At 41.6% G+C, this 19,173-nt stretch overlaps 1 protein-coding gene across 1 annotated transcript in view; it reads left to right on the top strand.

Moving 5' to 3' along the window:
* The window catches only part of CCBE1 (collagen and calcium binding EGF domains 1), a 265,386-nt gene extending 251,794 nt beyond the window's left edge, over positions 1-13,592 (top strand). The window contains exons 8-11 of the mRNA XM_063076979.1: positions 6,792-6,931; positions 7,031-7,066; positions 7,784-7,819; positions 9,101-13,592. Of these exons, the coding sequence (XP_062933049.1) occupies positions 6,792-6,931; positions 7,031-7,066; positions 7,784-7,819; positions 9,101-9,334 (446 nt within the window). The 3' untranslated portion in view covers positions 9,335-13,592. The remainder of the gene's footprint in view (positions 1-6,791; positions 6,932-7,030; positions 7,067-7,783; positions 7,820-9,100) is intronic.
* Positions 13,593-19,173: the final 5,581 nt, after the last annotated feature.

Below are 19,173 nucleotides of genomic sequence, written 5' to 3'. Positions count from 1 at the left end.
TGACAAATGTGACCACCATGTGACCCATGTGACCACCACCCTATATCTGTATCAAGATACAGAACATTTCCATCACCCCAGAAAGTTTCCTTGTGCCCATCTGCAGTCATTCCACTTCCCCATCCCCCGCTCAGCAACCACTGACCTGCTGTCTTTCACTACAGTTTTGCCTGTTATAGAACTGCATGTCAGTGGAGTCTTTGTCTGGCTTCTTTCATTCAGTATACTGCTTTGGAGATTCACTCATATTAATTGAAGAAAAATCTCAAATGTTATTTCATCAAGAAATATACAATGAGAGCTTAAAAAAATAGTTACAAAGTGTTTTATATTTTACTCTGGGTTCCTCCATAGAGAGATCGGTGGATTTTTTTCACACCAGTAAAGGAAATGACATTAATATTAGCAAATGAGTCTAAATCACTGGGTGTCTTATCCCTGGTTATCATTGCTTAGCTGTGTGCTGGGTGTTATGAATGACCTCCTAACACTGTAATTGGGAGGACAAGACACATAGAGTGAATACAAATAGGACAAAGCAGTATCCACATGCCCCCAAGTAAGTACCCAGATGCTTCCTGCCATGGAGCTTAAAGAAGAGAGAGATCACTGTAGCCTGCAGTGATCAGGGGAATTTGTGTTTGATCTGAACATGGAAGATGGGTAGAATTTGTCCAAACAGGAAGGACATGGGCAGGTTTTAGGTTTGAAAGGTTAGCAAGAACAAAGGCTCAGAGTTCTTTCCAAAGAATTTAGGTGTGTTCTCTCTACTTAAGTCTTAATCTCCTAGTTTCCTTCGAACACTGGTGGCCTGGATCTCAGTCTGTACAGAGAATAAGGGCTGGTCTGGGACTTTGGTTCACACTCCTGTTCATTCCCCTGGCCTGAGATACTCTTGGGTATTGGTGGAGTTTTCCCCAGCACATACCTCAGGCAGACAGCCATGCAACTTCTCCATAAACTAGAGTCTCTCCTCACAAACTGGTTCCTAGCACAGTATTCCCCACCTGTCCATAAGAGAATGTTTTTTCTTTGCCTCCCTGGAGGAAGTTCATCTCTAGGCCAGTCTCCGTATCATGAGGGCCAGGACAGCTGTAGGAACAGTACCCATTGGCTGCCTTTTTCTTAGTAAATAACTTGTTGGCTTTTACCTCTAATTCTGCCATCTGGTTTCTAATGTGGTTTGAGCTGTCCAGTGTCCTTGATGGAGCAGAGAGTGATTGAGGATGAATGAGCCTTTACAATAGATCGAGCACTTGCATAGAGAAATTCCCATCCTGTTTCCTTCTCACTCCTTACTTCTAGAGTTTTCGATGCCCTCCATTGAGATGTATTAGGGCAGCTAGAAAGCTAATACATTTCTCTCACCCTTAAATAAGATTGCAGTCCTGAGGCCTGTGATGAATCACAGACTGGAGCTCCAGGACAGGAAATGACACTGCGTTAGTATCCTTTGTCTTTGGTGGTGAGGAGGTGGCTGCTTCTGTCTGGCTCCCACTGTTATGTCTAAGGTGCGGCACATCCAAGTCCCACATTTTAAGGGCACTTGACATATGGTGATCTCTGAACTTCACTGATTGTGTAAATGCAGGTAAGATATTATCTCTGGTCTGTCCTTGGTTCTGTTGGAGGTAAAATATTTAGCGATAGGGATCTGCCCCCCTTTCCAGATGAACTCTTTCAGGATGTACCTGGAAGCATTATTGAGAGCAGGGGTGTGAGACATGTTTGGATGGAACATTGACTGCCTTTAACTTTGGCTTAATTATTCTGTGAACTAGAAAAGATTCCCCAAAATATGAAAAGTCTGAAGTCTTTGTTTTGTTTTACAAAGCCTGAAGGTCATTCCATCCTGTCACTGTGCTCTGTCAGCAGTAGAGGCTGGTATGATGAAAAAGTAAACATTGTATGCATTTGAAAGAGGTGGCTCTGAGGAGTAAGGATAGCCCAGCAATTAGCCCCGTCTCTTCAATGCAGTCATTTAACAAAAAACATTTACTAAACAGCCTACTATGTATCTGGGACTCTTTGAAAGTGTGCTAACGAATAACACACAACCCCTGCCTTCACAGAGCTGACAATCTAAAACTGGGGTTAAAACTCAATGTCCTTCCACATGCAAAAAAATGAAGTTGGACCCTTACCATACACTATATACAAAAATTAACTCAAAATGGATTAAAGACCTGAAACTATAAACTGCTAGAAGAAAACATGAAATCTTTATGACATTGGATTTATTGATTATTTCTTGGATAGGACCACAAAAGCACAGGCAGCAAAAGCAAAAATAGACAAATGGAATTCCATCAAACTTAAAAACTTTTGTGAATCCAAAACAAAACAATCAACAAAGTGAAAGGGCATCCTTCAGAATGGGAGGAAGTTATTTGCAAGTCATATATCTGATAAGAGATTAATATCCAAAACATATAAAGACCTCCTGTAACTCAACAACAACAAAAATCAAATAATTGGATTAAAAGATGGGCAAGATACTTAAGTAAACATTTTCCTAAAGAAGATACACAAGCAGCCAGCAAGCATATTAAAAGATGCTCAATATTACTTATCATAGAAGAATGCAAACCAAAACTACAATGAGATATCACCCCACACCCATTAGAATGGCCTTTCTTAAAAAAAGCAAAAAGAAAGTATTGTCAAGGATGTGAAGAAATTGAAGCTCTTGAGCACTGTTGATGGGAATATAAAATGGTGCGGTTGCTACAGAAAACTGTATGGAGGTTCCTCAAAAAATTAAAATTAAAACTACCATACAAATATGACCCAGCAACCCCGCTTCTGGGTATATATCCAAAAGAATTGGTAACAGGATCTTGAAGAGATATTTGCACATCCATGTTTATAGCAGCCACTATTTCACAATAGCCAAGAAGTTGAAGCTACCCAAGTGTCCACTGACAGATGGGTGGAAAACAAAATGTGGCATAAACATGCAATGGGACATTACTCAGCCTTAAAGAATAGGAAATTCTGATGCATGCTACAGCATGGGTGAACCTTGAGGACATTATGCTGAGAAAAATAAGCCAGTCAAGAGAAGACAAGTGCTGGGCCGAGCCCATGGCGCACTTGGTAGAGTGCTGCGCTGGGAGCGTGGCGACGCTCCCGCCGCGGGTTCGGATCCTACATAGGACTGACCGGTGCACTCACTGGCTGAGTGCCGGTCACGAAAAAAAACGACAAAAAAAAAAAAAGAGAAGACAAGTACTGTATGATCACACTCACATGAGGTGTCTAAAACAGTTGAATACATAGAAACAGAAAGTAGCTTGGTGGTTACCAGGGGTTAAGCGAGTAAAGGAGAAATGGGGAGTTGTTCAATGGGTACAGAGTTTCAGTTTTACAAGATGAAAAAGTTGTAGACGTCTGTTGCACAACAGTGTGAATGTACTTAACACTACTAAACTGTACATTTAAAAATGGTTCAGATGGTAAATTTTATGTTGTGTGTTTTTTACCACAATTTTAATAAAATGCTCTCAAAGTGCCCACCCCCTTTCCCTCATCTCCCTGGCTGATGTTCAATGTCTGATGCAGAGGTGAACATGCTGATGTCTGCACCAAGGTGCTGCCCCACAGTGTACACAGCTTGGCCCCTGGGGAGCCAGCGCAATATTTCCCAGAGCATTCAGAGTGGCAGACATGCTGTGTCCCAAACTGAGGTGGAGATGTGCCACAAGCCCAGCCAATCCAGAGAGGCTGTTTACAACTCTCTGTGTCTGTAGTTTAAGGTAGATGAGACCTAAAGATCTCTCCCCATCAACCTCCATGATAAGGTGGTATGACCACATTCTCACACACATACAAACAATTGTCAAACAGACACGAAAATAGTCCTATAGCTTGTTGGGTTTTTTTCTTATTGAATGTAATTGATTATACATATTTGTGGGGTACAAAGTTGAATATCAATACCTATGTACAGTATGTGATGATCAAATCAGAATAAAGAACAATTAGCATATTCATCATTACAAAACATCATTTCTTTGTGTCGAGGACATTAATCTTCTCTCTTCTAGTCATTTGATAACATAGAGTAAATTAATGCTAATTGTTAGCTTGTTCTTAAACTCATTATATTTCCAGTGCTATGTTGATTTAAGCCTCTGAAAAGAATTTAAGAAAACAAAAACAAAAAAGACCTCAATATCTACAGAGACCAGGCATGAGGAGAGGTGGGTGCGAGCAGGAGGGACTGAGGAGAAATGAACCAAAGCAGAAGGCACATGCCCCTGTCTAAAGCAGCAGCCCCTGCATAAAGCTCCAGTCAACTGCGCAGTGGCAGAATTGTGCTCCAGGCTTTGGTTCTTTCTGTTTTCAAACAGAAGCCAGGAGCCCAGATTTTTATATGAAATCTCCCAATTTAAAAATATTAGGAATATTCAGAGGATAATGGAATGCATAAACAGAATGTACAGAGTGTGTGCATATGTATGCATAGATGTGTGTCAGTGTGCATATATGTACACACACATTGTACTATAGATATAGTATTATGGTACACAATAAAGTAAGCAGTTAATTCCCTTATAGGGAAGGGGGTGTTAAGATGTTTTTGGAGATATGTTGTCCGGGGTGATTATATGGGGATGGAGGCAAAGCAGGAAAGGAGGGAAATGTGGTCTGCGCTGGGTGGTGCACTGTCTCATGGTTTATCCAGGGCGGATGGGGGCTGACAGATGATTAGGAAAGAGGGTGGAGGGAAAATGCCTGGAGAGGAAGACTAGAATAAGCTCATATGCTATACTGAGGAGTTTTAACTTTATTCTGTATGCAAAGGGGAGCCATGGTAGGGCTTTCTCCTCCTCAGACTCCAATTACACGTATGTTAGACTGTTTGACGTTGTCCCACCTCTTTTGGATGCTCCGTTTTACTTTTTATTTTCCTCTTTGTGTTTCATTTTGGATAACTTCTACTGAGTTATCTTTAAGTTCACTATTCTTTCCTCACTTTGTCCAGTGTGCTCATAAGCCTATTGCAAATATTTTGCATCTCTAATATTATGTTTTCTATTTCTGTTTGGCTTTTTTCCTCCTCTAATGTCCATCTCTCTGCTGCAGGTCCCCTTCTGTTCAGGCAAGCTTTCTACTTTTCCCCTAGCACCTTTAACATATTAATCATCGTTATTTTAAAGTCCCTGACTGATAACTCTGCTATCTGTGTCCCCTCTGAGTCTGGTTCTGCTGATTGCTCTATTGCTTGACAATGATTTTTTGTTTGTTTTGCTGTTGCTTTTTTATGTGCCTCAAAAGTTTTGATCAAATCAAAATTTTTAATTGAATGCTCAAATTTTTTTATTAAATATGTCTTTGTAGAGGTCACAGTAGAAACTGAGGTACATAGTGATTACTCCTGGAGATGGGTACCCTCTCCTTTTGTCAGGCCACTAGCATGGGAAGTTGAGTCAATCTAATGAATAATTGAGATTCATTTGGGTTTTGTTGTTATTATATTTACCTTCAGTGTTCTGTAGTCTTCAAATTTTCAAATTCCTCCAAGGGTAGGATACTGTTGCCTTGTGCTCAGTGGGAGTTTAGGGTGCCAATTAGTTTTTCTTGGTGTTTGAACCCCACTCTCAGCTTTCAGCAGCCCCTGCACACCTGTACCACAGAGGTATCCTCTGTGGAGATCCTCTCTCCATGCTCTTGCCCTTCCCCCAGTGGTAGACTACTGTTTCTTATTATTCCATGCTAGAGTTTGGGGGGTAAGGGTCATTTTCAGTTCTCCTGGTCCAGCTGCAGTCCTAAACATGGGGTCAGATCTTCTTCCCATGCCCACCCACTCCCAGTGTGCCTGTATCTGGGGCAAATCTTGGACAGGAGAACGTTTCCTACGCCTCCCCCAGAAGTAGTGGATATTTGTCTGGGTCCTGCAAGAGAGAGGGTTTGCTGCCCCACCCCAGTGATTTGAGGCATTTGCCCTAAATGGCTGGAAATAGGAAAGTTACATGGTAAGACTTGTTTTCGAAGTATTATTCATATAGGAGTGTGAGGAATGGGTGAGGGGTGATTGATGGGAGGCAGAAGGACTAGCTCTGAGGCAAGAGTTGAAGCAAATATAGGAAGGCCTAACAGATTTTTTTTTAGTGCTTCCTGTGTCTGAGATACTATGCCAAGTGGTGTGTGTGTATCTAAAATCTCATTTAACACTCACAATCACCCTGTAAGGCAGATTTTTATTAGTTCAGCTTTAGAGATGAAAAACTAAGGTTCAAATATGAGGGTACTTCAAAAAGCTCATGGAAAAAGAATTAAAAGAGAGTATGAGTCTTTCCATGAACTTTTTGAAGTACCTTGTAGCTCAAGTAACTTGTCCAGGATTCCAACTGAGGTCTCTCTGATGCAAAAACCTGTACTTTTAATCACTACCCTGCCGCGATAGCCCCTACCTGCCATGACAGCCACTACGCTGCCATGATCAAGGGTATAGAGAGGAGCAGACAGTTAGATGTTAAAGAGGTAAATTGTTCAGGAACTGGTCACTGATTGTATAAGGAAGATGTGGAAATAAGGAAATTATATATAGGAAGACTCAAGTTTCTGGTTTGACAGGATGGGTGACTGGTAGTCCATGGAAAGAGAGGAAGAAGGGGAAGTCACTTTTGACCCTGTTAGGTTTAAAATGCCTGTGGGACATCCTGATGGAGATGTCAGAGGCAAAGGTTAGAATGCAAAGAGGAGAGGCTGCAGGGGCCCTGGACTGTCTCAGAGCCCCTGCCCTTCCACGGGCGGTGAGCTAATGAGGTGTTCTTTCATTACAGGCTCACCAGGACCAAAGGGGAGCCCAGGCTTCCCTGGTATGCCAGGCCCACCTGGGCAGCCTGGCCCGCGGGGCTCAATGGGGCCAATGGGACCATCTCCTGATCTGTCCCACATTAAGCAAGGCCGGAGGGGCCCTGTGGTCAGTATCTTATCAGAGATCCACTTACTGTTGCTGGGGAAAGCATGTTCTTGTCCCATGCTTTTTCCTTCTGTTAAACCAGATCCTTTTGTCTCATAGGGTCCACCAGGTGCACCAGGAAGAGATGGTTCTAAGGTAGGTCTCATGAGTGGTCCTTACAAGCCAGAGGAGTCTCACTTTCCACCTGCTGTGTAGCTGTTGGTAAAACTCAGCAAGCACTCTTTACTCACATGTGGCAAAATTGAGACACAGATTTTTCCCCAAATCTGGGAACAAAATCTGAGCAGTTTTCTTCAAGTATGAAACCAACCCTAAAAACTAAAACAGCCACCAAAACCACTCCTAGGAAAAATGACCCCTATACATTTTAAATAAGCCTTTGTGTTGGAATAGTCACATGTGCCTTTCTCTTTAACCAGCATTGTGGTGTAGGAGTGTTTTGTGTGTGTCCTCATTTCTTTGGGATGTTTAAGTCAAGAACAGGAGAAGTTTCATTCTGTGCAAGGGGGTGGTTTCACTTTGAGAGCGACCTGCTGATTTTCTCACAAAGTCAGTGTGAGCTACTTGAGAAAGCTTCTGTAAGTCCACATGCTGCCTGGAAATATGATCATTCCTCTTGTTGGGCCTGGTTTGAAAATATGTGGCCTTGGGGGAAGTGGGAATGAGACACTTGACCCAAGCAGTTCTGTCCCAATAAGTGGTCTGTGAGTCCAGCTTCAATCTTACATTTGTTTCCTGTAGAAAATATTTGTTGTTTTGTGCAGGGAGATGGTTATGGTGGGTGTTCAATAGAGACCACAAGGGTGGTATCCAGGTGGTCCAGAAAGCTAACCCTGGCCTTTCTGTTTTTAGGGGGAAAGAGGAGCACCTGGGCCCAGGGGGTCTCCAGTAAGTAGCACTATCTTTCCTGCTTCCCCGGTGGGAATGTTCTCAGGGATGCAGCTCTGATGAGCCTATAAGCTGGTCTTAGTAGCAAAAGCCCACCCCTTCCAGCCATCTCTCAGCCCACTGAACAGAACTCTGAGGTTAAGAAGAGCCACAGAAGATTTTGCTGGTTTAGATTTATTTTTTAAATTTGTTTTCTGTTGTTATTTTTTCTTATCATTGGCTAATCTTTATTTCAAATGTCTTCTCTTAAGTTTCAAAACCCCAGTATGCTATGAGTCTGTTACCAAGTATATCATAAGACATCTGAAGGACTAGGAAGGACATCTATGGGGTTAATCATAACTTTGAACACTTGAGAATTTAGCCACTGCCACAACCCTAGCTGGTCAGATGACCATCCCCTCCAAAAAATGCAAAGACAAGCAGGCTGCTTGGGACCTGAGAAGAAGTCAGCTGCATAGATACACAGTGTCTAGGGGATTAAAAGTGAAAATTGGTAGTATCCAAGTGCACAGAAAATTCAAGCAACTCCACTGCTTCTGATGAAGTCAGTATAGAAGTATATGTGGCCACAGAGGGAGAAGGTCTGGGTTCCCATCTCAGCCTCTTAGCTTCTGACCATGACCACATCACTCTGGCCATTCATTTCCTTACCTGTGCAATGCCAGAAGTGGAGTCTGATCTGCCATACCTCAATTGGCTATTGTGAGGGTCAAACGACATCAAAATACTCTACCTCTCAAAGTGCTTTACAGTGAAAGCTGCTGCTTCTAAGATGGTAGCCACAGCAGCAGTGATTGTGGGGCAAAAACAATTTTACTACAAACTTCTAACAGGCCCACAAAATGCATGTTTACACTTTTTTTTTTTTTTACCATGCCCCACAAAGCACCACATGGAAATGAAGGTTTAATAAATACCCAACAGAACCCCAACCTCTTAACCATTGCTCTATTGCCTTCATAAATATCTTCCAGATTACTTTGGGAAGTAACCTAGGAGGGTTATTCTCATCTTCTACCAGGACGACATAACCTAGGGTTAGGAGGGAGGAGAGGTGAATATGTCATCAAAGCTCCTGTGTGAGATGGAGGAATTAAAAACAATCTTGCCAATCCCTCAGGCTCCTGGAACAGTCCTTACGTTTACTCCATTTGGGTCACAGTGTTATTGAGAAAGTAGTTGCCAGCAAGCAGCAGGACTAGCAAAGCACGGAGCCCTTGGAGGCTGTTGCTGTTGCAAAGGGTTGTATTCTAACTCTGATTCCTCCCCTGTGCACAGGGACCCCCTGGTTCTTTTGACTTCCTGCTGCTTATGCTGGCTGACATCCGCAACGATATCGCTGAGCTACAGGAACAGGTGCTTGGGCACCGGACTCACTCTTCAGTGGAAGAGTTCCCTTTACCTCAGGAGTTATCCAGCAACTCAGAAACCATGGACTTGGGCTCTGGAGATGACTCCCCAAGAAGAACTGAGGCAAGAGACTGGGGAGCCCCCACAGGCTTTTATCCATAGCACACCCCAACATTTTCAGGCCAAAGGAAGAGAAAAGAGTGTTTTGTCCTGCAGTTAAATCATCTAAAGAAGAAAAAATCACTGGAGACCTAGAAAAGACACATTGTTATTTTCTTTACTCTTTTCCTGCCTTCTCCTTACTCTTCTTCTTCCAAATACTGTTTTCAGAGTCCCCTAGTAGACCTACTAGTGACATGATGTAGTAAGTGACATGATGGATTTAGACACTTTCCATTGAGAGTCAGCTGGGGTGGTCCATGCTGGGACTTTTCTTTAGCGTCTTATTTTTTTATGAACCTCTGAGTTAAGTCCTCTCACGTGGTGTCTTAAAATTTGGCAGAATACCAAAATGGAAAAATAACAAGATGAGCTCTAAGAAAATGTGAGGCTACATCTAAAAAATATAGATATGTGTTTGAAATAGACTAGTACTCCTCTGGTACAAAATTAGGGCTCTTCAATTAAAAAGGGGTGGGGAGGACAACCATGTAGCTTTATCTTGGTGGGTAATTCTTTTTACTTGTCAATCTAATAGATTTAAATATTCTATCCTCTTAGCCAATTTTGTTTCCCAAATTTGGTTAAAGAACGGAGAGAACTAAAGAGTGGAGATTAGGGAAGATAGAGAAGAACTACAGTCATATATTTACTCTCATATAGGTTGCCACATTTTAAAATTAAAATACAACGATTAAGGATTCAGGCCACACTTATCTGTAAGAGAAGAAAGTTACTCTATCTGTTGGAATAGATCCTCTTTTCAAAAGACAGTAAGGTTAAAAAAAGAAAAGTCAGTAAGGGAATGAAATGCCCCAATTCACATTAGAACAATAGATTCCTGGCTTGCCAGGATATTTTAAAGCTGTTTGATCAAAAGAGAGGGCCTGCTCTAAAAGTCACAGATTTTTTTTTTTTAATGAAGAATGAGTTTTATTCCTCAGTGATAGACGGAGTAGTTCAATTAGGAAGAATCCATAATCCTGTGCCTATATACATCAAATAACACAGACTCAGAATACATAAGGCAGAAGGAGGAAAAATATACAGATAACTATAAAACTTTACAATCAGGGTTATTAAGTCTAAACCCTTCTGTGAGAAACATAGATCAAGCAGAGAAAATAAGGATTCAGTAATTTGAAAAACGCATCTAACTAACAAGATCTAGTGAATTTATTTATTAGCATTGCCACAATAAATAGAGAATGTACATTATTTTCAGAAAAAGTCCCAGTAAGTACCAAAGAATCAGTGCCCTACAGGTTATGTTCTCTGACTACAGTGCAATATAATTAGAAGGCAATGCATAAAATAATGAGGAAAATCTCTTACATGAGAAAAATTGTTTTAAATAATTCAAAGAAGAAATCAAATGAAAATTACAAAATATTTAAAACTGCAGTGAAAGACTATATCACAACTCAAGGACACAGCTGAATATATGAGTGACATTTATAGGTTTAGGAATATATTAAAAAGCCAGCCAGATTGAAAATTAGTGACCCTTAGAAGTTAAAAAAAAAAAAAAATTCTAAGGAAGTATGATGTTTGGCCACAATAAAAATTTAATAATTCTATTAAATTAATAGAATGGGAAACAAAAATAAAAATCAATAAAACCAAAGCTAGTTTGTTAAATAAGGGTGGCTGACCCTTAAGAGGCCAGTGAATCAATGAATCAATGTTCAGTGGGGCTCAAGGCTGGAAAGTGGTTGCTGTTTGGGGTTGTTGGCAAAGGAGAGGGGGAACCTTGGGCAGGGACCCCACTAAAGACAAATCAGCAGAGTCAGGTAGTTTGCTCTCCTTGGATGTCAGATGTCCTTGTTTGGGGCTGGCCAATCTTGCCGACATATTGAGAATAGTATAGTATTGAAAGTTCTTTTGGATGGGAAGAGAAAAACAACAGTGGTTTTCCTTGTTTGTCAGACATGTCCTTCCTCCTGTTCCCATTTTTCCTTAATTTAGTGCAAGTTCCAGTTCTCTCCTAAGCAATGTGGGAAGCCATTCAGAAAGGGGTATACTTCCCAACCTCACGCAGACTCAGTGTTTTTTCAGAGCGCATCTGGGTCCCAGAGGGAAACGTGTTCCTGACAAGGCTTTCTCCAGGTTCACAGGCATCAGGAGCAAAAGACCAAGGGAATCTGCTCCTTCTTAACATTGTCGGGGGGCCTCTTGTTTCAATGGGCAGCTTATGGGCTTCTTAGGTCCCGCTTTCTCACTGGACACAAAACATGGCTTTTGACCCACTGATTCAGGAAATTTCACCTCACATGGAGCTTCACAAATGATCATTCTCACAGTCACGTTTGCTCCTGTTGAGTTTCCCATTTCCCAGCCTGCAGTGTCCCCTTATATTTCTGATAGCTTTGTGTTTGGCTTTTTCCCCCATCTCCTTCTAGCCTCCATCCTTTAACTCCCCTACCTTGAAAGTTGGTTTAAAGAAAACCACTATGGTGGTGTTTGTATGCCACTTTTCCATCTTTGTCCTTGAGAACCATAGGAGGGGCTCTGTTGGCAAATTTCGAGTGGCAATAGCCTTCCTTCTCTCTTGAGGGACACAGTATTTAAAGGGTGTGGATGGATGAATGCTTAAAAAAAAAAACCATGTACAAGCTCTATGAGAGACGATTTGGTTCATCTTTGGCTTTCTAAAAAATGAGGAATTTTATTACCTTTTATTTTTCTTGCCAATGAACACTGTGTTTAGAAATGTAGTTTTTATTGTCAAATGTTCATAAAATGCAACCAAACTACATGTTTGGCCATCGGATAGGATAATATATTTAAAGAATGAATTAAAAGTACTAATACCTGGGATTCATAAGACTCTTCTAGACAGTGTTGTCCAACAAAACACACAATAACCTGTATTTTGTAATCCTAATCTGCTAAACCAGGTCAATTTAGAAAATAATTATTAATCCTCAGATTTTCAAAACTTGGACTACTACAAGGCTATGTATATAATCTATATGCACAAATTATATTTTTCAAAGATAAGACATCATAAAGCATTGTTATTTCTAATGTATCTTTTGGTTATGAATAGAAAACCAATGCTTCATTGACTGAACAGGAATTCTGCACAAAACCCAATGAGAAAGCCATTTTTAATTTGCCACAGTTTTACTAAGATACTTCATGTTTTATGGGAAAAAAGATTTTTGTTTGCTTTGCTTCCTCAACCCATTAGTAGAAATGTTGACTTCAATTTTTTGCACCCTCCTAACTAGGACTTAGAATAGGACTTCATAAGTTGCCTCTGGTTTTGCAAAGCAATGGGAATAAAAAATATGTTGAGTATAAGGAGAGCATGCATTTTAGTTTAAGAAAACCCCTCTCCCTTCCCAGTTCCAGAGGGAGAAATTATAAGCTCTACTATTTCAAAGAAGAGTGGGGTACAAAGAGGGGGCTGCCTTTTCTCGCCTTCTATGTTAATTCCCAGCTCCAGTCACAGGATTGGTTGACTACATGAAGTCTGCTTCTACTGTTTAAACTCAGGTGTGTTCATAGCCCAACAGGTAAATAATAAATGCTCATTGGCATTGGGGGGAAAAAGCGGTAAGTATTGCCCCACCACCAACCAGGTGAAGAGCTCCCTGGTCTGGTCTTGCTCCCTTTCCAAGGTTCATATCTGTGTTGGCCTGTGAGCCCCATTTCCCAGGCATGCAGGGGAAGACCTTGTCCACAACTAGGCATCAGGCATCACCCTGGGTTTTTAGGCATCAACTCCTCCATCATATTTTGGGTGTCCCTCCCTCTCTTCCCCCATCCCAGCCTGTCCCACAGAGACAGCCACAGCAGCCTCATTTTGCAAACTTAACATCTTTCAGATAACGTTTCTGAAAAGGAAAGTTATTTGCAGGAATCTGGGCCAAAAAACTAGTAGAATAGAGCCATCAAAAGTTATTAATAATGAATTCAAGGAAATAGATGAAATTTTTCCTGGCACAGTCAACATGTGTATTTCACAATAAATCAGAAAATGATTTTCCATTTGGAAACCCACACAGTGACCATAATTGTTAAAGCATAAAATCTTGCTTGGACTTTACATATTGCTTCAATGTTACTGCTTTAGGAAACTCATAGAAAGGGATCCTTTCGCTCATCCCCCAGGGATCTAGCATTCTTTATTAAATTACAAAGCAAGAGCCCTGGGGAATTTCATGTTATCATGAGGTTGTTTTGATTTCCCAGTGACTAATCATATACTACATTAGCTCTGTCATTCATTATTTATAACAGGTCCGTATAACAGTCCGACTTGTACTCAAACAGTTATGGATTTGTACTATGAAGTACTTTTGATGTGATTGTATATGCTTAATAACAAAGTTATTTTTCTTATGTGGCCTCTACTGTGTTTTGTTCTGACACCCAGTCCTGTGGAATAAGTCATCTTTTTACCAGATGAATACAAGGAGACCGAGAGGTTCTTTTCTCTTAAGAAAAGAGTGTAATGTATGTTCTGGGTCAAATCCTCCTAGAATCTAGATGTGGTCTGAGAATTTGAGTCTAAATCAAGATCTGAAGGCTCAGTTACCATTGTGACTGGGTCTCAGAGGTCCAGTTCTCCAGCCGGATGGATCCTCTGGGACACCCAGGGTGGGATTTTAAAACCAAGAAATCTCGGGGGCTCATTGAAAGTACCTTAGAAGCTCACAAAGAGGGGGCCTGTGAAGGTTCTGTGCCCCGCCCCCCGCCCCCGCAACCCTCACACCAAGAGTGACTCAGTTTTCAATTGGTTTTGTTCTGTTTGGGAGAATTCCACATAAGGTTTCCTCTGGGGGGGGGGGAGGAGAGTTGACTACCTAAAAGGAAGTAGAATTGTGGGGAGGAATCCGCATGAGGTGGTGGCTAAAGTCCTCTCTGTAAAGATAAGAGGAAGGGAATGTTCATCAATGGGGCCATCGAGGAGGTGGAGTTATATAATAAAAAGAAAGTTACTTCTAGGAGACTTTAGCAGTCTTTGGCAGCATGCTTTTGGCGTCCTGAAGCTATTTGTACATCTTGCTTTCATTTAGTAAGTATTTAAGTACCTGTTATAAGCAGGGCACTCTGCTATGCACTGCAGACCCAATGGGGAGCAAAAAAGTCACAATCCCCGTCCTCCTGGAGATTTTTGGCAAAACAGAGAAGGATCCTTCCAAACAAAATAAACTAATCACATAAATGTGCAATTACAAACTACGATAAGTGCTATGAAGGAGAAGTGCTGGGTGTTACAAGAGTCAATAACGGCTAGTGCCAGTAGGACCCGCCCGTAGTTCCCCCATGCACTCCCTCCCACAGCAACACATACAATGCCCCAGCAGTGTTCACACCAGCTAAACAGACCTCATGGCCCCTCATGGACAGAAGCTTTGCAAATGCCTGGATGAAGTAGTGGACGGTGGAAACTGGGAGACCACTTCATACGTAATTTTTCCAGTTCTTTTCATTTAATGAACCCAAAGCTGGGTGACACTTCCTCTCATGGCTTCTTGACATTGTGCAGTTGGTTGGTAACATGTGCTCTGGTCTTATTTTCAGCAAAATTTGAGGCTTTTTTCTTCCCAACTGGGACTCTGAGATTTGGGAAAAATTTGCTATGCTTTTGAAACCCAAAACTTTGAAATACCCCAGCTTAGCTCCATGTGCAAATGTGCACAGCCTCGCTCATGTCTAGATGCAAGGTGACAGGGTGGCCAAGTGAGAGGCGGGAGGCGGCACTTGGCCTACGGGGTGATCTACAAGGAAAAGGCAACTCTGCAAGGACATGTGAGTGCCTGCAGCTGGAGTGTCAGTTCTAGGGGACCGGTAGAGGGGTGTATTCATTTCCTAGGCTGCATAACAACGTGCCACAATCTAGGTGGCTTAAAACATGCTATTGTTCAGGAGAGCTTTATCTTGAAGGAATATAACAAGTAAGTCCTTACTAAATAGTCATTGATCAACATATATGAAGGTACTTCAAAAACATCGTGGAAGAATAGAACTGAAAGATAATATGAATCTTTTCTGAACTTTTTGCAGTATCCTCATATTTCTCATAAAGCTTCATGCTAAAAATGAGGCAACATAAGAAGGCATGATTTGATTCATGTGTCTGCAAGGAGCAAAATTAATGAGCTGCAGGTGTTGGTCTGATGGGTGAACTTGACTGAAAGATAAGTATAGACTGCCTTGATGAGTAAGTGATCACCTGTATCGTAAGATTGGTTTTCAAATGTTTTTAACAGTGAGCCGCTGGGAAAACACACTAACTTCACACAATTACCCAATATTCACACATGTATGTATATATAATTGAAACAGAAGTTTTACAGTGTTTACCCTTACTACATAGATGCTCTCCTATTTTCTCTATGCAATTTTTTTTTAATCCTGGTCACAACCACTAAATTGATTTCATGACTTACTAGTGGGTGGCAGCCCATAGTTTGAAAAACACTTACTTAGACCAGTGCTTCTCAAACTTTATTTTGCATATGAATCATCTGTGAATTTTATGAAAAGGAAGATTCTGATTCAAGGCATCTGAGATTTGCGTTCTAGCAAGCTCCCAGGTAATGTCGATGCTGCTGTTCCGTGAGCTGCGCTGTGAGTAGCAGACTCTCATCTCTCACACAGAGTATCTGCTCTGGGTTTTAGGAGCAGGAAAAAATAAGATTAATTTAGAACTCTGACAAGAGTCAGGAATTCACATATGGCTATTATATCTCAATTATTCAATCCTTTGTGTCTGCCACTTTTTTATATATATAGTTTCCCTGGAAAATGGCACATCTTAAGATACCATCAGATAAAACTTGGCTCTCCATTAGCCAGCTGAAGGGAAAAAAAAAAACATCTGGAGGGGGAAAGGAGACCCTGGTAAGGGAATTGGGAGGGTAGCAAACAAAAGCTTTGCCCATTTTGTTGGCTCTCTCCCCAGCATGGGCCCTGGCCTTGCCGCAGATAACCAGTCTTTTTTAGGCTGTTCCCAGAGGTGGGAGGGCAGAAATGAAGTCCATGCAGCAGGTTGATCCTAGTTAAGCTTGATACACCAATTGTTCCTGCAGGGTATAGTTTTCACTGGCATCCCCTGTGGATTAGAATAAGAATCAGGGACTCCTGATTCTTATCCACTTCTGTCAAGGTGACAGCTTATATTCTCCATTCCCACTTTCTTCCACTCTATTTTCTGTGACTTTTTATCCTCTTCCACCTCTAACATCACTGGCAACCACAGTGGGAATGGGAGCTGGGTGGGAAAATGCTTAAACTAGAAGGAAAGTCATAGCTACAGAGTCATAGTTTGCTTTATAGTTTTTGTGATACATAAAGACAGAACAGTTTCAACTAATCCATGGGCATCCTTGGCTCTGTCTGCCCCAAAGTAATGTGCTGGATCTGCCCTGACTCATCTTGGAGACTGCTGTTGACCTTTCACCCCCAGTACTCTGGAGATCATACATAGCATCTTGCTAAACTGCCATCATGCTATGGAATTGAAGGACCATGTAACGTGGAAGGAACGCTTCTCCCATGTACTGATGGGGTCATTTATTTACAATTCATTAAAAATCTCAGTCAAAACCAGTGGAATATATACAACTGTAGAGAATCATATGTGAGTCATGGGCTTTCTGAAAAAAATCTGGAAAAGAGAAAGGTGTCACAAGTTGAATTAGGCTCAAATTATTCAGAGAGCAAATAACAGCCAGAAAACATTTCAAAAAGAGGTCCCTTCAAAACAGCCTTCCAAGGACAACAGCCAAATGCATTTTTCTCTCAGAACTTTATGACGCTGTTGACTGCTGAGATCCAACACCACCAGCCAGATACAGATATTCACACGAAGTGGGATAAAAGTCTTTGAATTGATATGATTTTATTTGGGTGTTTCAAATAAAGTTAGCCCCCAGATATTGGCTTCTCCAGCTACACAGGCACCTTATCCCAAGGATAAAACCTATAATCTGTGTAGAGGAAGCACTTTCTCTAGTCAAGTCTTTGTTGAGTATCCTGTGACAACTTCATTGTGACTAAGTCTTCCTCCACTCATCCTGATTACTGGACTCCAAGTTCCACCTGGGGGTTCATCCATGGTCAGAAGAGGCTGGAGAGCTGCTGCTACACTTCCCCCATGACTATTCAGTGGAGATGTGAACAGGCATCCCTCCCTTGGGCAATTCAGTCTCTTTCTTGCCTTTTACTTGATTCCAAAAGTCCCCAATGAGACCAGGGAATCTGGTTACTGTTCTCAAGGGAGAGTTGCCCTGTGGTCCCTCAGGGCTAAAGGGGTGGTGTGGGGGATCCCAGCTGTGTGGAAGGGGCCTGAAATTCTCACCACTCATTTCCTCATTTCCCTTCTTAGGGCTGTTCACTCAGGCTACAGCTTTTGGTTATGAGAGCCGGTTCATTCATTAACCAGCAGTACATGAAGAAGTTACCCACTTGACTCCACGTTAAGACCCAAACAAAGCAATTTTGAGAGAATTGGTGAGATATAATGAGGGAGTTAAAAATAGAGTCAGTCTCAGAACTAAACTTGTCCATGGCTGTGATTTCGATGGAAGAGAGTGGAATTGTCAGAGAGGCTAACATGAGAATCCATGAGCTTTGGTATCTCAGATGCACCCTCTCCTCCAATACAATGAACAGTCTCTCCACCAACCATCACTGAGAATTTGGGGGTTTCTGAGTCACTTCCATTACTAGCTGGGTGGCCCTCATGACATACTGGGGACACGAAGAAATGAATTTCACCTCATATGCAACAGTTGGAATCAGGGATGTGTCCAGGTAGGTGTCAAACTAGGGGCTTTTCCATCTCCCATCCCTTGCTGCCTTCAAAGACAGGGTCCTTGCTTTCTTCCAAATAGAATCTGGAGGTGTCTTAATTCATTTAGTGTTGCTATAACCAAATACCTGAGACTGAGTAATTTATAAGATAAGAGGTTTATTTGGCTTATGATTCTGGTGGCTGGAAAGTTCAAGATTGGGCAGCTATATCTGGTAAGGGCCTCATGCTGTTCAACTCATGGCAAAAAGGGAAACCACGTGTGCAGAGAGATCACGTGGTGAGAGAGGAAGCAACAGAAGAAGGTAGACTCTTTTTAATAATGGGCTCTCACTAAAACTAATCCACTCCCACAAGAGCAAAAACTCACCCCTAGGGGAGGTCATTAATCTATTCATGAGGGATCTGCTCCCATGGCCCAAATGCCTCTCACTAGGCCCCACCTCCCAACACTGCTGTATTGGGAATCAAATTTCAACATAAGTTCTGGAGGGAACGAACCACATCCAAACCAGAGCAGGGGGGTTATTTGTAGGTAGTTGTATTCCCTTAGTCATAAAGTACTTGAGGACAGGAATTGACTTAACCATCTTCATAGCTTCTGGGAGAACTAGAACAGTCCTTAGTGCACATTAAAAGCTCAAAAGATGTTAACATGAAGCAAACAGTTGCCAAAGTTTACAGCCACCAGTGGCCCCCAATTATTTCCATTCATTTAATTATTCAACAGATATGTATCAAATGTCCTCTATGTGACATACACCGTGGTCAGCACTGGAAATATAGTAGATATCAAAAACAGCACTGGGCCCTGTTTTTACAGGATTGTCATCTGGTGGATGATGTCACAAGACTATATCGATGTATACTGAAGCACCATCAGCTTTTTATTCATTTTTTATAGAATTTCCCTGGGGACGTTTATTTTACAGTTTGAAAATGGATTCTTCATCTTAGATAATACCAACTGTTCTGACTTTCACCCCTTTTAAGGAACCAACCACCTGAGCATACTGGCCAACAAGATATGACCTATAACCTGCTTTTCCTCCCGTTCCCTCTTCTCTAC

The sequence above is a fragment of the Cynocephalus volans genome, chromosome 13, assembly GCF_027409185.1.
Source record: "Cynocephalus volans isolate mCynVol1 chromosome 13, mCynVol1.pri, whole genome shotgun sequence".
Taxonomy (NCBI): domain Eukaryota; kingdom Metazoa; phylum Chordata; class Mammalia; order Dermoptera; family Cynocephalidae; genus Cynocephalus; species Cynocephalus volans.
This window is presented reverse-complemented; position numbering and strand designations above follow the sequence as displayed.